The sequence below is a fragment of the Microdochium trichocladiopsis genome, assembly GCF_020744255.1.
Source record: "Microdochium trichocladiopsis strain MPI-CAGE-CH-0230 chromosome Unknown B0I36scaffold_2, whole genome shotgun sequence".
In the NCBI taxonomy this organism is placed as follows: Eukaryota; Fungi; Ascomycota; class Sordariomycetes; order Xylariales; family Microdochiaceae; genus Microdochium; species Microdochium trichocladiopsis.
The window spans coordinates 1,114,574-1,131,793 of record NW_025763545.1 but is presented as its reverse complement, the minus strand read 5'-3'; the positions used below and the strand labels follow the sequence as shown (position 1 = coordinate 1,131,793).

The following is a 17,220-nucleotide window of genomic DNA, read 5'->3' as shown; positions in this document are numbered from 1 at the left end:
ATACCTCAGCTTTGCCTGGCCTTGGTCCATTGTGCGCCCTCCAAGTGCCTGAGCATCGGCGCCGGCATGGACCGCAATTTCGCCCCAGCGACGCGCACCACAACAGTGACCCAGTTTTTGCTAATGCGACTGAGACACAGCCAGGGCTCGGGAATCGCTCTAGATGGATGCGGCCCTGCTTGAGAATCCAGTGTCTTCGGGTGGTGAGACAAGAAGCGGATTTCGAGCCGAGGGCGGCTTGGGTTGTGGTTGTTTTCGTTACTCCTTGGGAGCCCCACCATGTGTGGATGACTTTGCCTTGCGTGGGCCGTGGACACAACCCAAAACAGATCGATCCATGGATGATGGCTCTCGTCTCTTTACTTGTTCCGGTGCTGTTGCTGGCCCCCGCAGCCGGCACAAGACAACCCAGGGCGGACCCAGCGCACATTGCATTGCGCACCAGTCCGAAGGCGATGTGTTGCTGAACGTTTCCGACGTGGCGTTTCGGCCGTGGGGTCTGCTTGCGCCAGCTGCGACCAGAGCATCCGGAAGCCCTCGGTCGACAACGCTCTCAAGGCAAGGGCAAACTACTTGTGGGCCTTGGCTCGACTCCACCAGCAACAATGCCCCTTCACAGGAATCAAGAGCAATGCATATGCCCCAGGCGCTTGCTGAGGCCTCGCGCCCTGCATGGACAGCGGGTCAGCACAAGCATCCTCGTCAAAGCTGCTTGGCTGAAGATGGGCTTGGACTTCTGGGGACGTTCATCCTCCCGGCAGTTTCTTTGGCTACAGGCCGTGTCCTCCCGCCATGTGAGCAGGATGCCGGTGCCCGGCTGCAGGGTGGTCTATGGGGCCGACGCCTTTCCGCATTCGCCATGTCCAACAACAAACGACTCTCGGTGGCATTGGGCAGTCGATGAATGTGAATCAACTGCCTGGTGCTGGGAATGCTAGCGGCAGACGACGAAAAGGGCGAACTCCCTTGTTGTCGGACCGCTAATTTGCCAAGGGCATTCCAAAGCCGGCATCCAGCATTGTAGGTTGGGAACCTTGCGGCGATGGTCTCAGACTCGAGGGGAGACTGGCCGCGAACATCCCTTGAGCAGACACGCGACCGGAACTTGTTGAAAAAGGCCGGATTCTGCTCGTCAATCTCGTCTCTATTTCTTCCTACTTCATCAAGCAGTCCAACAGTCTCTTCTGACACTCAGCCACTCGTTTGATCACTCTCACTTCAACTCCCAAACATCCATCCACACCACCTAGTTCTCCCTTCACCCGAGAGACGTTCAGAGCAAACAAAATGGTTGCTTCCAAGGTTGTCCAGCTTGCGGCCGTGGCCGGCTTCGCGTCCATGGCTGCGGCCAAGGGTCACAAGATCGACAAGAGAGCCACCAGCACCATCCTCAGCACTGTCACTATCACTACCGCCACTGAGACTGTGACATACACCACCCTGACCGATGACACTGGCAATCCGACTACTACGCTCGAAAGCATCAGCTATGGAGTGTCGGAATCTCTTTTCTCCAGCGAGACCAGTGTTCCTGATCCCACCAGCAGCAGCACTTCGAGCTCCTCTTCTGAGAGCTCTTCCGAGAGCTCCTCTGAGAGCTCGTCCACCGAGGTCGAGAGCTCTTCCACCGAGGTTGAGAGCTCTTCCACCGAGGTTGAGAGCTCATCGACGGAGATCGAGACCTCGTCCACTGAGCCCACCACCACCTCGGACGACGCAACAACCTACACGTCTGAGACGTCCTCCACTGCGAGCCCCACCGTTACCCCTGGCGGTGGCCCGCCATTCCTGCCCGCCATTCCTGCCGGTGCTATCACTGACAGCGACGGCCCGATCATTGTTCGTGGCAATGGTGCCGGTGCCAGGAAGGAGAAGCGTCAGCTTGTCCAGGGCAATGACTGCAGCACCGCTTTCGTTTATGATCTTGACAATGGTGTCTTGTCGTTGAACGGTGTTGCCCTTGGGTCTGGAGACACTACCGCCGAGACTTTCATCGCCGCCACTGGTGCTGGTGGCCTCACCTCCACGTGGTTCATCTACAATGGTGTGCTCGGCTGGTTCAACACGGCCTTCTACAACAACCAGGCTGGCTTCTGCACAACCCCTGCCGGCACCCTCTACCTGACCTTCGTCAGCCCCCTCGACCCCGAGTACCCTGCCGACTGCACTTCCACGACTCTTGAGGCCATTGACGGTATGTATAAATCTTCACGTGGTACGTCTGGATATGGAAATGCTAACAGTACCAACAGCCGACCTCTGCGTGGGCGGTGTGCTCCAGCCCGTTGACCCCGGTTGCGCGTACCCCATTGGCATCCCCCGTGGCGATGACTTGTACATCACCGACTGCCCGACCCCTAGCGGCGAGATCTGCAGCACCACGGTCAAGTCGTGGATTGCCGGCTCGCTCACCTTCCTGCCCGACTCGGACTTGTAGATGCGCTCTTTTTGAACGCCGAATCAGTCCAAGCTGCGCGGCCCCGCCGTCTTGGCTTTGGTCTTACGATGAAGTTATGAAGGCGAGACACACGAGTCACGATCACGGCCATCTCTGGCAAGAGATAGTATCCCCATTTTTCGCATCGGACGCGCGCAAGGGATGCCTTTTGTGAGGCAGACGAGCGACTGTTCGCGGCGCTGAAGCATGGGTGGTGTGAGAGTGAGAGAGAGAGAGAGAAGATGGGAAAGGGCCCACCGTTGGAAGTGAGGGGTTTCGGGTCCATCTCGTGATCCTATAATTCTCGTGGGGTTATTGGTTGTTTCTATTTTGCCCCTGGGTCATTCAACCTGTTCAAAACATGATTTGTCTTTCTATTTTTTTCGACCTTTATTTTTTTTTACATCTTACATCCACTTTGCTACTGGTGGCTCACCGGCCTCGTGGCGTGGTTACTCTCTAGAGCTCATAATGCTATTTTGGCTATATTTTAAACTCTGTCCCGAAATCGACTCTTCTATTGGGTTTATGTACAGAGGCGTCCTGGCTCGAACGTGAGTCTGCATGCGGAGCGCCGGATGGGATCGAACAGGCTCGGCTCCGATTCCGGTTCCGGCTGAGGCTGCCCGGAGCGGGCCTTATCAGCATGCTCTCGCCCCTATATGGAATGAACAGAGTACACAATGCCGCTCTGAGTGGTGTCGCCATGCCAGCCCATTCTGTGCTCGTGTGGGACGACTCTGTGACGATGCAAGCACTATTGAGTGGCTAGATTCAAATATTTAACTGTGTAGCATTTGGCATGCCCCCCCGCGGGTGGCTCAAAGCTCAATTGCCCCATCATGAGAAAGGCGAGAGACCAGGGGCTCTGACAGAGCCTGAGAGGGCTGCTTTTCCACGGCGGACCGTCCCCTGGGGGGGGGGGGGGGGTTCTCCTTTGTGGAAGTAGGTAGGGGGACTGTCGTCCCTGGGAGGAGACCAGACAATGGTGTAGGAGGACATGTCAGGCCCGCTTTGCGTGTCCGTGTGTACTTCGCTGTGGCGGATGGAGTTGTTGAATAGTCTGAAAACATAAAAGGCGGCTTGGAGCGAGGCCCGTAATGTTGTGCCTGTAAGTGCCCCCCGTGCTTGTGTCGTTGTGGTGCTGAGAGGTTGGGCCAGTGGGGCTGTACGCTCTCTCAGAGTGCGCGACTCTCGGACTTCTTCAGTCGCTTGGTGACCAGAACAAGGCATATATTTTGGACACAGAGGCAGTCAGGTTCAGTCAATATCTTGAAACAGAATAAATACTTGAGAATCGAATCGTCCCTCTAGTATTTGTACGGGAATGGTGCTTAGAAGGAATTGCTTTGAATTTTTGGGCATATTCTTCATTTGCTGGGTTTTTTTATTTCCAGAAATTGAAACGAAATCCTTAATTCTGTTCGCGCAAGATAGGTGGCCTAATCCACCAGGCAATGTACCACCACTATCGAGATTGAAGACCGTTCAGCTGTTTCCTCCGTTTTCCTGCCCGGATAAGAAAGTGATGCTATTATTATCGGCGAGTTCTCCTATTATCGCGCCCCGTCGCCAGGATAACCTCAGGTCTGATGCTATTCATCTCCCCGATTCAACAACATGTCACCTGATCGACAGTCTTGTTGTCCTCGTCCGATCGCTTACGATCGCTTCTGATCGCTCGCGATTGCGATCCACTTCTGACCCAGAACGGCCAGGCTGCCCTGCCACCCGCATCGTCGTGCGCTGCAGGTGACAGAGTTCCATAGACTTGGACCCCCTCCCTTCCCGAGCGGACTTTTGAGAAGCAGAGAGCGAACTGGCTGACGGGTAAGATAATCTCGCATCGCACGTGTTTCCAAAAAAGTGAGACGAGGGATCCGGAATGACATAGAGAGAGTTCTTAAGGATTACAGATAAAACATTTGCGCGCTATGTGCATTGTGCTTGGCTGGCAGTGCTGTTCTGTAACCAGGAGAAGCAAAAGGGGCATCCTTCAGACCGACAAGATTTCGAGTGGTTCCCTTTGAGATCCTTTCGCCCGAAACCCGGGGCGAGTCTCGGCTACATCGACTTGTGCGATCAATCTGTTAACTCGTGTATAGAGTTAGAAGTACCAGTACGTTTCTGACCGGTTCTGGGGTTACCCCTTATAGATGTAGGACCGCACCCTTGTGTCTCTTTTCTCTCTTTTCTTTTTTTCCGCCATCTCCCCATCCGCTGCTCAATTTTTCCGACTCGATCACCGTGTGTGGGTGGACATAACACGTGCGCTCCTGCATATGCGGGTTGTGTGCAGGTAGGCTGCAGCAGCAGGTAGCAGCAAGCAGCAGCAAGATTGGCACAGATGTGACCAGGGAGACAGGGATAGAGATATCCTTATGTCCACCACTATAGGTGGAGGGGGCCATCTCCTCTCCATACAAGACCTTGCATACGTTTTTTTTTCTTTTCTTCTTCTCTACCGGGCTGGTGGTGTTTGATACAGCTCTGGGAAGGTCTGGGATGTCTGAGGAATTGCCCGGCCCTCTAGTGCCAGGGGGTTCCAATGGGCAAAGCAGTGCTGCAGAAACGTCTTGTTCCAGATCTCGAGAAGTCCTCAGGTCTTGCGACAAAAAGCAAGGCATTGCATCCCTCAGCAATGTTTTGTCACTGCGTCCATAGCAAGAAGCTGGAGGTGGGGCACAGTGGTTGTTTAAGAATTTGAGCACGCTGACCCAGCTCCAGACGAAGAGTTCTGTCAACAGTGTTTGTGGTTCATCCTACATGTACCTCTGACGGGTTGGCCAACTTGGTGACCCTCACAACTATAGGGTCGGATTTTTTGGTGATCTGATTCACCGACGGTGAGAGCTCACCAAAGGACCCCTCGATAGAACCGTACTAGGAAGTCTTTGACATTCCGCCGCTGTTCTCACTCGCTTATCGAGGCAGAGCCGACCCCCCGGAGCCGGATACGGCTTGGAGAACGCGGAGGCCCCCCCCCCCCCCCCCCCCCCCAACTCTCGCGAGAGACACCAGTTTCGAAAACGCATCTTCGAAAACAACGAGGCAAGGGGCCGCCCCTCCCGAGAAGTGCACACATCAGACAGATGGAGGGTTACATGGCCAGCCTCAAGCCGGCAGAGGAAGGATGAGAGAGGGGGGGGGGAGGGGGCGGGGGCAGAGGGAAAAAAGCAAGCAAGCATTGAAAACTTCACCAAGAGAAGAGGACTCGAGACGAGTTCCCGTCCAAACCATATTTCTGGCATTCCCGTAACCTGTAGCCGACAGCGCCGTCCATGCCCCCCGCCCCCAGTCAGATCCGCGTTTTCTGTCACGCGAAAGCGCGATGCCAGGACCCCCCCTCCCTGTCCCCCTTGTCCCTCCACACATGTGGCGGTACTGCACGATATTACAGTGGTTTCCTCACCACCCCCTGAGGAATCTTAGGTTTGTGACACGTCGCGCGCAGCTGCAGCAGAAGGACCAGCAAGTAATCTTGCTTGTCATGCCTTTCCTCGACTCTGTGTCTCGCCTCGTGGGCCCCCCCCCCACCGCTCCCCCATCCCCCCTGAATACCACCACGTGTTTGGCGGCGCAGCTGTCTGCGCGCGCACGACATGGGCATACATAAAAACTACTTAGTGAAGAAGTACGTCTGCTGTGGTTAGAATGCGACACGCTCCCTTCTCAAGGCCATCCCGACCTCATCCCTGCATACCTGAAGAGAGCCTTGGTGCACGACGATTTCACGAGTGCCTACCCAGACGTCTGCAGGATCCAATGAAGCATGACAGCAGCACCAGCAGCCGCAGTACACACAGCCAGCAGGAAGTGGGGAAGGATCAGTCAGCGTTTCCCATCGCTGTAGAATTTCTGGCGATGCACGTCAAGGGGGGGTCACACGCTGGCAAGTGTGGCGTTTTTGGTGCAGGACGTCAACGCAAGTCGGACATGATTGGCGGCAGGATTGCCGCGCTTTCGTCGGTTCGATGGTCACGGAGCCACGGCTTGCCTGAGCAAAAGAGCCTGTCCTCAACCGTCGAGTATCGATATACCCAGGGCAAAAGGGAGCCTGTCCAACGGATCTGGGCAACCGCCATGTTGCGAGAACTTTTGCTTCAGTGACCCGATGCGATTGAACTGGACGCGGCGGTAATCGGTGGATGCAAGCATAATCAAGTTGTAACGGAAAGCTCAGCCACTCACAAACCGACCTGGTCCAGTGAGGCATGCTGTATAATGGTGTCAATAGTGTAGGAGAATCAATCGCGAGACCAATGCAATAAATATCCAATGCGAAATCCCAAGCCTGATGCTAGCCGTCCGGCCCATGCAAAATAGCCCAAGTCCATACATGATGACGGTGCCGGTTTAAACCTCCTTCTGAAATGCAACAAGTAGAGAGAAAGAATCGGACGCGTGTGGAGAAAACGGATGTTGAAAAGTATCCAGAAACGCCGTGTCCCGCCCCAATGAATCGAGGTCCCATGGTAATGTCAAGACGCCCTCTGCCGACTGTGAGGGTTTGGTGTAATTATTGGGCCCAGCGATCCGGGTAACCGATGCTTCGAAATGCGCAAACCCCGACATCCATCGCAGTCAGCTCCAGCAAGAGTCGCTAGCGCGCTCGCAGGCTCGCGTGACAGGGAAGACCCTGCCCTTGTCTCTGCACTCGACAACTATGTATGAGCTGAGTGATGTGATAGTTCAGGTGTGCATGAGTGAGGATCGGCAATCTCCCTGGCGAACCATGACCCCTTGACTGCGTGCCCCGCAAGCCCTACCACTTTCGTCAGCAAAGTCCGCCAACAGGCCTATCACGAAGTGGCCAGCACCTCCCGTGCCAGCCGTTTGGCATCCACTTACAGCCTCTTCCGTGCTGGGCATTTAGCCAACATATGTGCCGCAGTGCGGGCAACAGCGGCCAGGCAACACCCACACCAAATCCGTGCACGTCGGGCAACGCTTTCCGGGAGCCTGTGAAAGGGAAAAGTCAGCCTTCTGTACGTTTTGCGGCATGGCCTTGGACTTTGTGTGACACGCACAGTTGCTTCGTTCACGAGATCGCAGCGAGTGCTCTCTGACTTTTGGCGGTTGGTTGCCTGAGGCTTCGCCATTTGAGACGCACAGCACACTGCAACCATCTTGATGGGCGGATTTGAAGAGCGAGGGCAAGACTTGCAGGGTGACCGTTCTGAATGCTGGTGGGGTATGGAAAGCTTCGTGCTGGTGTTGTTGGATGGGACAGAGGAAATCGTTCCGGTTCATGAGATGAAAGCGAGCGCCACGATACTTATACGTGGTTATGTTCAGCTCTGTCCAAGCGGCCATTCAAGCCCTGGATCATCAGATCGGGGACCACAAGTGGGAGCGGGGAATCCCGCTAGCGATATGGACTGGCAGATGGGACAGTGGGAAAAAGCAAAGGGGCCGCCTCGGCGATAGATTGAGAGCTCGCTCTGGCGCGAGTGGACGGGCGAAAGTGAATAATCACAAAAGACTACCGATGTTGGTGCTTTGCGGCATGGGCCGTATGACGTCCCGGATCCGTGAGGACGAGGGCCCCGGGGACGGAAGGGCGGGCTAGCAAACCACGGATAAGGCAGGGCCCTTCAGAATAACTCGTCGAAACGCAACAGAGGACAGAAATAATTGCCCAAACGTTGGAAGCGCGAGCCCTGCTCGAAGCGCGAGGGCGCCGGCTCCTGTCAAGGTTGCAGACGACCTGTCATCTTTTGCCGTGTGCCTGGGGACAATACATACTGACTGAGATCTGAAAAACAAATGCACACGCCGCTCGCCCGACCTTGGAAGTCCTGAAGGCGCCAAGTCTCACGTGGTGCCGGGCATGTCGCCGGCCATGGTACCATGGACGGCATGAGCACCATACGGAGAGGCTGATACTCGCGGTGTGCCGACCAGAGGGCCACCGCCCACCCCTCGGCCCCGTGATTCCCTGGAGAACCCTGATCCTGGGTTCGGGCTGGCGAAGACGGACGGGCTGACACTAAGCTGGCTGCAACTGGATCGCGCTGCCGGGGGCAGAGACGCTGGGTTGTCGTCTCAAAACTGCCCATGCAAGCGGCGTGCTGGCAAGGAACTCCCCCCACCCACCTGCCAGGGGAAAAGCAAACAGGCTACCGTAGATATTGGACGGCACTGGCATCGCCTGCCTGAATGAGACGGGCTGTCCACGACCGGTGAGAAGAGGCCGTCACTTGTCATGCTGGTGGTGTTTGTGTGTCTGCTGCATGTGACAGGTCTGCAAGGTGACATCGTGCTGATGGCCATGTCGCCGGACCCGGCTGTTTGGAATTGGGCGAGGATTCCCCGAGCGAGCGAAGCGACTCGTGCATCTGTCAGTATCTGGCGAAGACGCCCAGGAGGCCACGTTTGCCATCGCCAGAGGTCTGGTATCATGGTATGGTGGTGGCCCGTCCTCGGCCAGCAGGCAGGTGCAACCTCGACACCACATCCCCACGCTCCTCCCTCAACATGGCTGGCTGCACAGGCGCATCGCATCGGGGCTGCATTCCTTACGTACCTTAGGTACGCCACATGACCGCCCCCGACCAACAACAGGACGACAGATTCCCTCGGCCAGCTCGATTACACGCTGTGGCAGAGCAGCAACGGGCCAGCCAACCTCCCACGACGTCTTGCCTATGCCACCCGCCCTCTTGTATCCCCTGAAACAGTCGGTCCGCAGAAGCACAAGTCGGCCTGCGATAACACGGAACTACCAAATCTTCCCGCATAATCTCGCAATGGGCGAGCGTCGCATGCCGCCAACTTGATGACCGCTCCATGATACCTCAATATGCAGATATGCATCATCCCCTCGACAGGGCACCCCGTCAAGTCGCGTCCCGCTAGCCAAGCATCGCCCGGGCCAACACCGAGCCGAAGGGGTCGACCTGGCTCGCAAGCTGCCACCACGGTACGACCTGCCGGTAGATCTGCAAAGCATGGATCTGCAGGTGACCTTGTGCAGATCCGTGGCCGCACACGGCATCCATGCGGATACCTAGCTCTGAGTGCCACTAGGCGAACTAGCGGGAGGGCGGCAGCCTGCATCGGGGCATTAATTGCCATTCCACGGCATGGTTGCATGTGGCTGCTCGTGCCCCGGCCTCATCGGACGACTGCAGCCATCGCCTCGGACACACTGCCTCCTTGACGTGCAACTAGACAAAATGTCATCGTCGTCATGTCGCGACAAAGCATTCAATATCCGACTGTTCTGGCGAGCTGAGCCTAGGGCGGCTCCGGATCAAACAACCCTGAACATTGACGCATCATGCCTCGGCAGAATGCCATTCCAGATATGCAATGTCTCACCTGCTGTTACACTTCAAGGACTGCTTCTCGTCTGCGTACTACTAGAGCTGGCGATCGATATGACACTCACCGCTGGCAAGCAACATTGTATGATGATGTGGCTCCGTTTCTCCGAATGGAGGTTCAAAACCAGCATCGCGCAGGATGGAGGCCGCTCTTCTCCAAGCTCGCATGCGCCTAGGTAGTCAGCGGGCCACGTGCATATGACATATCACAAAATGCGCTCCCTGGACAGCACGGACCTGACAAACCGACTCATTCGCATGTCTCACTCAGGCCAGAGACCAGCGATACCCACAACCCAATCGTAGAGGCTTACAAAACAGCTCGCGGGGTTCGCTCGACGCCGTGAGCAGGTTCAGCTGCGGCTCGCTTCCATATCGAGCTGCGGATTTGTCCAAGTCTAACGAGTACGCGGCTGAGACAGAATCCATGTCCTGCCATACTAAGGGCGCATCGGAACGCGATCATGACCAATTTCAGCATCGAGGCACGCCATTCACGCGGTTCAAAGCTCACTCGCCTTTGCCCGCGTGCTTAAGCCTCAGCCACCAGCCGGAAGACCCACGTAAGTACACAATTCTGCTCTCCAGGTCCGGTATATCCTCTGCAGCCATCATTGAGACCTTCCGCAATGAGAAAGTGAAGCGCATGAGGGGTTGGTGTTCTTCGTCGTGTCCCATATCAAGCTCTAGAAGCGGAAAGTCTTCCTGGCCTATGCACAACGCTATTGGCCAATAGACTATTACCGCTTTGGGCCAATAACTGACATGCATCGCTGCGGAGTTGCAATGCTCCGTTAACTCCGCCCCGGACTGGCATAGCCATGAGCTCGCAAAGAAGACGATGACGGGCAGACTCGGTGCTCAAAAGAGGGTCTCTGGAGTCTCGCATCAGGAGTTATGCCTGCCTGCCAGGCGCTTTCCTCTTCACATGCCTGCTGAGCACAAGGCGTGGCAGCTGGCAGGACGAAGTGAGACACAATCGCATGCGTTTTCGAGGTCGACCGCTCACAGATCATTCATCTTTCTTTTTCTACAAAAGTCGCAACATTGGTTCCAATCTATCATATTATTATGCCACACTCGTTCAACTGCAACTGAGCTCTCCAACCAAGAGATCTCCGGGGCAGCTCCCACAACAGCCAAGTATGGGCATCAATAGTTTCTTGCCCCGGCATATGTCTAACATGATATGAGCTGGGATTATCGAGAAAGAAACGACTTGCTGTCAAGTGGTACTTGAGGCTTGCCGGACTCCTTTGTAACCCTCTAATACCACATTGATCCGGGTGGGACCCTCCGGCCGTGTTCCACGGCGTGTATTAATTCAAGCCCACAACGAAGCATCAGGTATGGCTCGCTACCGTGGGCGATCCCTGTGTCTGGCGCTTACCTTGACATTGGCAACCTGGTTAGGACTTATTTTACGGCAGCGACAGGATAGCATGGCCGTGTCAGTCTCCAGTGTACCGTCTGCCGAAATCGATGAAACATGCAGGATGTCAGTGCCAGGCGGCCACCATACGAGTTCGAAGTCCTGGAAGGAGGATACTAAACCCCACTTCTGCGCGTGAACCTGGTGAGACAATAGAACTTTTGAGACACACAATAATGTCGTTCTCGGTTGATCCCCAGATCGTGACCATCCAGGGTCCAACGCGAGCTCAATTCAGCAAGTGGGTTGACGACCCGCGGCAGGGTCCTGGATTGGCGAGAGCTAGCACCGCATTTGTTCTCGGTACAGGTTGCTTTCTTCTTTCCCCATATACGCATGGGCCACTCTGCAGGATCTACGTAGTTCCCGCGCCAAGCAACGGGCGAGTGGAAAGCAGGGTGCTTCTTTTTACTTTGACTAGTGACGGGCCGTCCCCAGTCGAACGACATGTTCCTCGAACCACCCACCGCATTTACGGCTGAAGGGCACGCATGGAGGGGAGGTGGGATCGGGACCGAGTTTCTCTACCTCCAAACAGCGACGGGATTTACCATACCATATGAGACTAGCACGGGAACCACACTAAGATCATATTCGCCTTGGAATTCGAGATATTACCGCACCACCGCCGACAAAGAGAGCTGATCAACGCGGCACGCAACCCCGGTAGCCTGCGGGCAGCCGCCCACTCCAAGAAGGCAGAAGAAAGTTTGAACAAGGGGGTTGCCCAAAGAGGGAGGGAGGGAGGGAGGGGGGGAGGGGGGGAGGGGAAAGGGGAGTGCGAATCCATGACGGTGAGGACCACACGATATAGGGGTCCTTGCGAGCAACGGGCCCTGACGAGCGGAAGATGCCGTGTTGGCGTGCGTGTTACCTCAACACTAATGAGGCGCACGTGATGCGGGCGATCGCTTAGATGTAGTGCGCATTTCGAAGCGAGCTTTGGTGCTTGTGCGACCATGTGAGAGCATCCCCTTCCTTGATGAAGCCTCCGTGTGTGCAGGTATGCGTCACCCTTTTACTAAACTTTCATTGAACATGGCAAGCACAGAGGTCAATTATTCACGTATGAGCCGGCGGTGGCAGTCCTCTCGAAGAACATTCAATGATACATTGGTCAAAAGACTTCGCTATGCTATGGCTGGCTTGAATCCAAATCAGAAACTGCAGCAACTTAAGGAAATGTGACAACAGCGTCGTGGGTATATGTGTTGTGACCGGGGAGCACCTCCGTCAGATAATGACAATACAAAAGGGATGATGTACAGCAGGGAGTAGGAAACATATTTCAGGCATAGATCAATCAGATGAAATCGTCCATGCCTGGGACTACACCACTTTGGGGGTCCGACGATTGAGGACGTTAGATTGATAACACGCGGGCTCTGACAATGCCCGGTGTGGGTGGGTCTTTAACGCAGGTGTTTCTGTACCAGGACGAAGAGCTTGCCTTCCGTCTTGTTGCCTTGCATGTCATAGAGGTCGATGAAGCGATACCCTGTTTGAAGTCGGCTCAAGCGAATACACGCCCACGCCGCCACACCATCGCGCTGGAAGGACCACCGCTGCGAATCGTCCTCGACTTTGAACCTGTTGAGAAAGAGGCTTCGTCAGCACTTTTTGCAATGTAGAAGGTCTAGTAGGCGCAGACCACCCCCAAGATTGGTGAAACGTACCGGACAAAACTTAGATCCTCTACCACACCTGGAATGCTTTGAAACCGGAGAATATTGTTCTGCAGGAATTCGGGATGGTCCGTCTTTCCATGGTCAATCCGCTGTTTGTAGTCGATCTCACGGGGTCTGAAATCGGCGTCCATCGCCTCACTGGGGCGCTCCTCGGGCTTCTCCACGTGAAGTTCACACTTGACGAAAGGACGGAAATGCTTTGTGTGTTTGGGCTTCATGTCTTCTGGCAGAGGAATATGCTGGCCAGCGAAGACCGTGATAAAGAGCTCCAGTGTCTTCGCAGGGATGGCATCGTATTGCGAGATGCAGGCGTCGGTGCTGCGGTAACCTGCAGGCTTGAGCACCCAGCCGTCCTCTCCCGCGAACATGCCGGTATTCAGCATCATGCCCTCATCACACGATTGCCAGTTCAGCGCGACCATCTGGACGCCCTTTCGCCAGCAGCTGGCCGGGTCAGGATTTGATGAGTCTACCCGCATGCTCTTAGGATATGCACGCATGAAGAAATTCCGGTTGTGGGCAAACATTTCCTTGTGCTTCGTAGTGTACAAGTCGATGATCTGCTTCTCACTAAGCGAATAGATGTGAGATGCGACCTTGGAGGATGCCGCCTCAAACTTGTCAAAATGCTCGCTGTGGGTGTAGATGCCCAGCGATCCAAGAGCATCACAGATCTTGGTCTTCCGGGTTGTCGGAGGTGCGGGCCGTTCACCGTCAGATATGGATCCATCGTCGTTGAGCCCTGGGCTGCCTGGCGGGAGCATCAAAGACGAGTTTGTGCTTTCTCCCAAAGAGGCCGACTTTTTCACTTTTATGAGTATCTTCCTCTGCAAATCGCACAGGCGTGGCATCTGATGCTTGGGCAACCCATCTAGTGGTGCATCCACGAGCAGATCTTTCCACTCCTGCTTCATGATCTGGACCATGACCTCTTGCTGCTCAGCTCGGGCGTGCACCTCAAGACTGACAATTAAAGGGAGATTTGTCGATTTGAAAGCCTCTTCTCTAATCGTCTGGCACACCTCGCGGAAGCCTACAGGCTCCGTGAGCTGGTAGTCGTAGTACCCATGCATGACAATGGGCTCGTGCCGGGGAAAGGATCTCGATTTGACGGACAGCTGATCGATATCGGAACTGGTTTTCGTCCCGGCGGGCTGTAGGGTCGCGAAGCTATCGAATTGGCTGCACCTCGGACTGTGGCTGTGCTGCTTAGGCATGCCTCGCTTCTCTCGTCTCTTCTCAATCTCCCGTGACACGGTTCCCTTTACTTGGGCTGCTGCACTGTGAATGCTACTCCCCGAGAAACCGCGGCGATGCGATGGCGGGCGGTTGCCCTGCACTTGGTCTCCAGTCGGGAGTGGCTTGTCGCCATCCCAGACGTCAATCTCGACGCAGCGGCAGCCCTTCTGCAACACGCGACGATATGCATTCGTCGTGCCCTTTGTCAACAGCTGGAAGCCCCATAAATATGTATTGTGGCTGCTGTTGATGAAGTAATTGCTCATCGGCCAAGACAGGTCCTTCTCTGCCGCCGGGCTCGGCTTCATCGCGTCAACGCCAAAGTCCAGCCATAGCAGCTCGAGGAACTTTTCGAAGGTGTATTTCTGCTCCGTGAGCTTCGGCATCGCCTCGCCCTGTGTCCCATCGAGGAATTTTTGGAATTGTTCCCTTGTGACCAAGGGCTGCCCGTTCCGGCAAGCATCGTAGGTCTTCCGAAGGTGCTTCTGAATCGCTGCGCTCAGATAGATGTCTGCTCGGTTCCCGAGGTGGATCACAGTCGGAGACGGGAAGAACCCAAGGCTGATAGCTCTAGTGAGCTGGATGATTGAGTGGCCGGCATTCTGGGCGTTCGCGGTAAGTCGTCGGCGGAGTTTGGTCGGCTGCGCAGGGTCTCTGGACTTTTGCATCTGTGTTGGAGCAAGCTACGTTAGCAAGAGTACTTCATGCAGCAGGAAACATTCTGGGGTATCCCATGCAAAAGCATGCTGCCGACCATGTGCTGGACCGGCTCCAAGTAGCCGAAAGCATGGAACGTACTGTGAAGCACATGTTGGACAACCCTAGAGCGTATGATCAAGCCGTCGCGCAGCCATTGAGAACCGTGCTGGGGCTGGCCTCCGACGACTTCGGGCGAGCTGCTAATGAGTCGTCGTTTTCGCTTCGGGTCGGCGAGAAAGGGAACGGCAGCCAAGCAGCAAGCCAGACGTGAGGGTGACTGGTGGCCTGAGTGGTATGAGCAAAGACGAGACTGGAACCGACGCTGGCGAAGAGAATCTCGAGAAGAAAGGACGACGATTGCGGGTGCAAGCTCGAAGCACCCCGAGGCCGAAGCCAAGCGTAAGCAGAGGCAGGGATTGTGTCTAGCGCATGCAGCTCGAGGGGCTTAGCCCCCAAGATGGGACACCATGCAGCTGGGAGGACGCGCATTAGTTGAGCGTTCTGGACCACAGAAACAAACTTCAAGGCCCGTCCCACCACGACGGCCCTGGTCCGCCGCCCATGCCCACCTGGCCAGGCCGGGGCTTGTTGCGCAAATGCGGTAGGGCTGGCGGTGCCTCCGGGTGCACAACCCGGTCGTCGCGCTCCTGCTGGCCCACCCGCAACGAGGACGATCCCATCGTGTTGCAGTGGAAGGACCCGTACGCAGCTCACAGACCAGGACCAGATGGGCTCCTGAGTATCGTGTGGCGAACAGCGAGACCCAAGACAAAGATGGCTGACGTGCCATTGTCCCTCGAAGCTGATGATCTGCTGTCAGCTCCAGAGACAATAACACGCCAGAACCTGCGGCGGTTGAACTCTGTAGCCATGGCGCGGCGTCGAACAATGGGCACGCATGGCGCTAGCAGCCAATAGGGACGAGTCTCGCGTGGCATGGAACACGCCCGGGGCTGTTCGCTCAGCCCCAGGCCAGCAGATGAGATGGGCTTGATTGGTGTCGACGTGTGTGGTTGCGGTGGAATCCGACGACAAGACAGGGAGCATGCGAGAGGGTGGTATTGGTGCGTGCAGGTTGCTGCCACCGTCCTTCAGCTCTTCTCCACCGCCCAGGTGCTCTCCCCTGGAGCAGCCCCAGTGCGGAAGGCGCTGCCCGTCCCAAAGCGGAGACTCCGGGGGGCTGTGGCACCTCCAGCACGCTCCGCCGACGTCACTCTGTCCACGCCTTCTGCCATTCTCGACGACCGACGACGGCGCCCGACAGAGACAACAAAGCATATCTGCAGCACAGCCCTCATTCCTTACTGTCACACCGAGACTGGTCTCACGCAGCAGCCATGCCGTCCTCCTCGCCACAGCACGAGCCACTGGCCAAAGACCCCGAGGCTCAGGTCCGCTCATGGGGTTTCAGCCATGTCTTCACGTGGACCGATGGCCCGTAGGTTTTTCATTCTCTTATTCTTCTTCACGGTGTGGCTCTGGTCACAGTGACGTCCTTCTTCTTGGATACCGAGTTGACCAGTCTGCTACCCGGGTCTGCAGGAACGCCCACTATAGCCCACATACACACCGAGGCCTCACAACTCACCTCATCCTCCGAGGCGGGTTGACAATAACGTATCCCGACGATGCCACCCCGCAGAAGGAGTCCTTCTCCGTCGGAGACAGGATAGACGTCGATGCTGGCAGGCGTCATGAGGTCTGGATCGGCTCTGAAGGATGCACCTACGTCATCGGGGAATGATAGGGGCATGCTGTCGTGATTCGAAGCACCCAGTAACCCGTTGTCCAAACATGTATTCTGTCAGTCTGTCAGTCTGTGACCAGTCCCAAATATGCAGCAGACAGCCATGACTCACCCGCTAGTCCTGTTGCCTCAGGAACGACCGTCTCCATGCTTTGCTTGGAGAAATAATAGTCGGCTGCCGTCAAATCTCTAGACCTGATGTTGGACAAAACAAGCGAATCCACATGACGTGCCATTCATCGCCTTCTTCACCCCTCTGGTAGCGAGGTGTCGGAGCGTTGAACGAGCAATCTCGGATATCCTCAACATGGAGAGCTAAGAGCTAAGAAGTGACCCGACGTGCCCACGATAAGACTGGCGTATTAGCGTCAGTGTTTTGAAATGCAAACACTACGCTATACACAGTCAACGTAGTCCCAGCTCCGTAATACCTTAGTGCAGGGTCAAATACAACGATACTGCAGTCAATCGAGACGGTGGTAGTAGCTTGGGACAAGCTCGTCAACGTCGAGAATCACCATACTTCTGGGTCACAACCCCTTGCAGTGCAACAGGGCAGAGACGACGGGATGTGGAGACGGTCGAATCAGATTATAAGGTTGAAATGGGGAGGAACACCTTTGTCAAAGCGGGCAGCGAGCGAGCTC

The 17,220-nt window shown here is 55.8% G+C and overlaps 7 protein-coding genes across 7 annotated transcripts; 5 read left to right on the top strand and 2 right to left on the bottom strand.

Moving 5' to 3' along the window:
- Positions 1 to 163: 163 nt before the first annotated feature.
- On the top strand, positions 164 to 904 carry B0I36DRAFT_345520 (uncharacterized protein; the record flags this gene model as incomplete). The annotated part of the gene is made up of 1 exon (XM_046156364.1): positions 164 to 904. The coding sequence occupies one exon, from the start codon at positions 164 to 166 to the stop codon at positions 902 to 904; it is 741 nt and encodes a 246-aa protein (XP_046016517.1).
- A 19-nt stretch (positions 905 to 923) lies between these two features.
- Positions 924 to 2,719, top strand: B0I36DRAFT_65458 (uncharacterized protein). Its single transcript, XM_046163163.1, has 2 exons — positions 924 to 2,194; positions 2,253 to 2,719. Exons 1-2 carry the CDS (start codon positions 1,288 to 1,290, stop codon positions 2,435 to 2,437), a joined length of 1,092 nt encoding a protein of 363 aa, XP_046016516.1. The 5' UTR covers positions 924 to 1,287; the 3' UTR covers positions 2,438 to 2,719.
- A 3,256-nt stretch (positions 2,720 to 5,975) lies between these two features.
- B0I36DRAFT_65407 (uncharacterized protein) lies at positions 5,976 to 6,670 on the top strand. Its single transcript, XM_046163162.1, has one exon. It carries the CDS (start codon positions 6,092 to 6,094, stop codon positions 6,545 to 6,547), a length of 456 nt encoding a protein of 151 aa, XP_046016515.1. The 5' UTR covers positions 5,976 to 6,091; the 3' UTR covers positions 6,548 to 6,670.
- Positions 6,671 to 7,108: 438 nt separating this feature from the next.
- B0I36DRAFT_65405 (uncharacterized protein) lies at positions 7,109 to 7,941 on the bottom strand. The gene is made up of 3 exons (XM_046163161.1): positions 7,508 to 7,941; positions 7,289 to 7,399; positions 7,109 to 7,184 (listed from the first exon to the last, which is right to left on the bottom strand). Exons 1-2 carry the CDS (start codon positions 7,751 to 7,753, stop codon positions 7,310 to 7,312), a joined length of 336 nt encoding a protein of 111 aa, XP_046016514.1. The 5' UTR covers positions 7,754 to 7,941; the 3' UTR covers positions 7,109 to 7,184; positions 7,289 to 7,309.
- A 2,894-nt stretch (positions 7,942 to 10,835) lies between these two features.
- B0I36DRAFT_313951 (uncharacterized protein) lies at positions 10,836 to 11,455 on the top strand. Its single transcript, XM_046152692.1, has one exon. It carries the CDS (start codon positions 11,118 to 11,120, stop codon positions 11,337 to 11,339), a length of 222 nt encoding a protein of 73 aa, XP_046016513.1. The 5' UTR covers positions 10,836 to 11,117; the 3' UTR covers positions 11,340 to 11,455.
- Positions 11,456 to 12,168: 713 nt separating this feature from the next.
- B0I36DRAFT_313948 (PLC-like phosphodiesterase) lies at positions 12,169 to 15,173 on the bottom strand. Its single transcript, XM_046152691.1, has 3 exons — positions 14,926 to 15,173; positions 12,877 to 14,795; positions 12,169 to 12,790 (listed from the first exon to the last, which is right to left on the bottom strand). The coding sequence occupies exons 1-3, from the start codon at positions 14,935 to 14,937 to the stop codon at positions 12,613 to 12,615; spliced, it is 2,109 nt and encodes a 702-aa protein (XP_046016512.1). The 5' UTR covers positions 14,938 to 15,173; the 3' UTR covers positions 12,169 to 12,612.
- Positions 15,174 to 16,163: 990 nt separating this feature from the next.
- B0I36DRAFT_359098 (uncharacterized protein) lies at positions 16,164 to 16,570 on the top strand (the record flags this gene model as incomplete). The annotated part of the gene is made up of 2 exons (XM_046158082.1): positions 16,164 to 16,264; positions 16,369 to 16,570. 2 exons carry the CDS (start codon positions 16,164 to 16,166, stop codon positions 16,568 to 16,570), a joined length of 303 nt encoding a protein of 100 aa, XP_046016511.1.
- Between the last annotated feature and the right edge of the window lie 650 nt (positions 16,571 to 17,220).